General features: G+C 54.9%; 1 protein-coding gene across 1 annotated transcript in view; it reads left to right on the forward strand.

Moving 5' to 3' along the window:
- Tysnd1 (trypsin domain containing 1) overlaps positions 1-1,685 on the forward strand; it is an 8,763-nt gene extending 7,078 nt beyond the window's left edge. Inside the window, exon 4 of the mRNA XM_005360096.2 lies at positions 907-1,685. Within this exon, the coding sequence (XP_005360153.1) occupies positions 907-1,124 (218 nt within the window). The 3' untranslated portion in view covers positions 1,125-1,685. The remainder of the gene's footprint in view (positions 1-906) is intronic.
- Positions 1,686-2,042: the final 357 nt, after the last annotated feature.

Consider the following 2,042-nt stretch of genomic DNA (forward strand, 5'->3'; position numbering starts at 1 on the left):
TTTGGTTTTTCTAGACAGGGTTTCTCTGTGGTTTTGAAGCCTGTCCTGGAACTAGCTCTTGTAGACCAGGCTGGTCTCGAACTCACAGCTGAGCAGTCTCTTTAACCCTTAAAATGCTCTTTAAAAAAAACCAAAAAGCTCCTGAGGCTTCTTGCTCGGAGTTTGTGGGGCTGTGGTACACACCACAATCAAAAACAACATGGGGGGGGGCGCTGCCTTGCTTACACTCACTACACATCACATTACTTCCATCACAGAAGCCAGTCAGGACAAGAGCTCCAACGGGGCAGGATCCTGGAGGCAGGAGCTGATGCAGAGACCATGGAGAAGTGCTGCTTCCGGGCTCTCTCTCCATGGCTTGCTCAGCTTGTTCTCTTAGAGCCGCTCGTATCACGGGCCAGGGGTGCCCCACCCACAGTGAGCTGGCCTTCCCGCATCAATCAAGAAAAGCCGCCATGTGTTAGGAGCATTTTCTTAACTGAGGTTCGCTTTTCCAAAATGACCTAGTTTGTGTCAAGTTGACATAAAGCTAGCCAGCAGAGCAGGTGAGAGCAGTGTGAGTCTGGCTCACTTGTTGCCTTTGGTTCATTTACTCATTGTTTTCAGGGCCTCTGCACAGGCTGTGGGAACACACACTGAATCCTGCCCTTTGGGGCGGGAGAGAAAGATGACCAAAGGCGTGAGTTAGGCTGTTTTATATGGATGGTGTGAGAGAGAGAGCGTGACCAGTGGTGGGTGAGGTATGAGGAGCGGAAGCCATGGCAGGAAGCTCAGCACCTGTCATGGGGCGGGGAGGGGGATCCAAACGCCCAGAGGGTCCCCAAGATTTCCTCAGGGAGAAGATCCTCCCTGTGCCATGGACACCCCATCCGCTGCTTCATGTTCCCATTGCTCTCACCCCCACAGGCATCGTTGCCAGCAACACTCGGGACAACAACACGGGTGCCACCTACCCACACCTGAACTTCAGCATTCCCGTAACAGTGCTCCAGCCAGCCCTGAAGCAGTACAGCCAAACTGGTGACCTGGCTGCTCTCCGAGAGCTGGACCATGCCACTGAACCAGTCAGGGTGGTGTGGCGGCTGCAGCGGCCCCTGCCTGAAGCCCCGCGGAGCAAGCTCTGAGACCGTCCCTCTTCTGGGACAAGGTAGACCACTGTATGGCTGTGAGAAGTGGATTGATGTGGCCACTGTGACGTCTCAGTCACCTGTCAGGGCACACCCCAAGCCATTCCTCATCTGTACCCACTGACTGCCCGGGAGCAAAGTGCCGTGCAACTCGGTGGCTTTCTGATCGACTTGGGGGTGCTTTCTTGAGCCCGTCTCTTCTGTTTCCCAGAACGAGGCTCGGCATTGTCATTGTGCCTTCTGGGGATTGTAGTCCATAGGGCAGATGCTGCAGATAGGGCAGTCCAACCTCATTCCACCCCCTATCCCTGTTTGGCATCTGACAACCCCTGTACCCAGCAGGTAGAGGCCTCTGCTTGGAAGTCCAGAGTCCCAGTGGCCAATAACAGGAGTGCCTTCCCATTGCCACACCAGTACGTAGGCAAATCCCCGAAAGCCACCTAGGCCTTTACTCTGACACAGTGCCTTCATTTTCTAGTCCAGAGCCTGGGACTCGGGGTCTTGTAGGTGGTGTGTGTGAAGGGGGCTGAAGAATAAACACTTTGAATGGTCTTACTTCTGTATACCAGCTGCTTTTCCTTAAGAGCATAGTGGGGAACAGGCCAGCACCTGACAAAGAAACACGCTCTGTGCTGTGCTTCCCAGCAGGTTCCACTGCTCTGTGCCTAGTCTGCCAGCCTGGCCCCAAACCACATTCATCCATGCCCCCCAGGGTGTGGAAAGTGCTGGTCTGGCAGCAGGTGTATGCAGAACGCCCTCAGTGTGCAGAGGTTCACGATGAGCCCCAGGTGTGGATGGAGTGGGAGGGCTGAGGGTGTGGCCTGGCGGTGGATCACTTCGCTGGTGTGTCAGACCTCGGGTTTGGATCCCATCCCCTACAACACACACACACACACACACACACACAAAAAGTGA

The sequence above is a fragment of the Microtus ochrogaster genome, linkage group LG2 (genome assembly GCF_000317375.1).
Source record: "Microtus ochrogaster isolate Prairie Vole_2 linkage group LG2, MicOch1.0, whole genome shotgun sequence".
Classification (NCBI taxonomy): Eukaryota; Metazoa; Chordata; class Mammalia; order Rodentia; family Cricetidae; genus Microtus; species Microtus ochrogaster.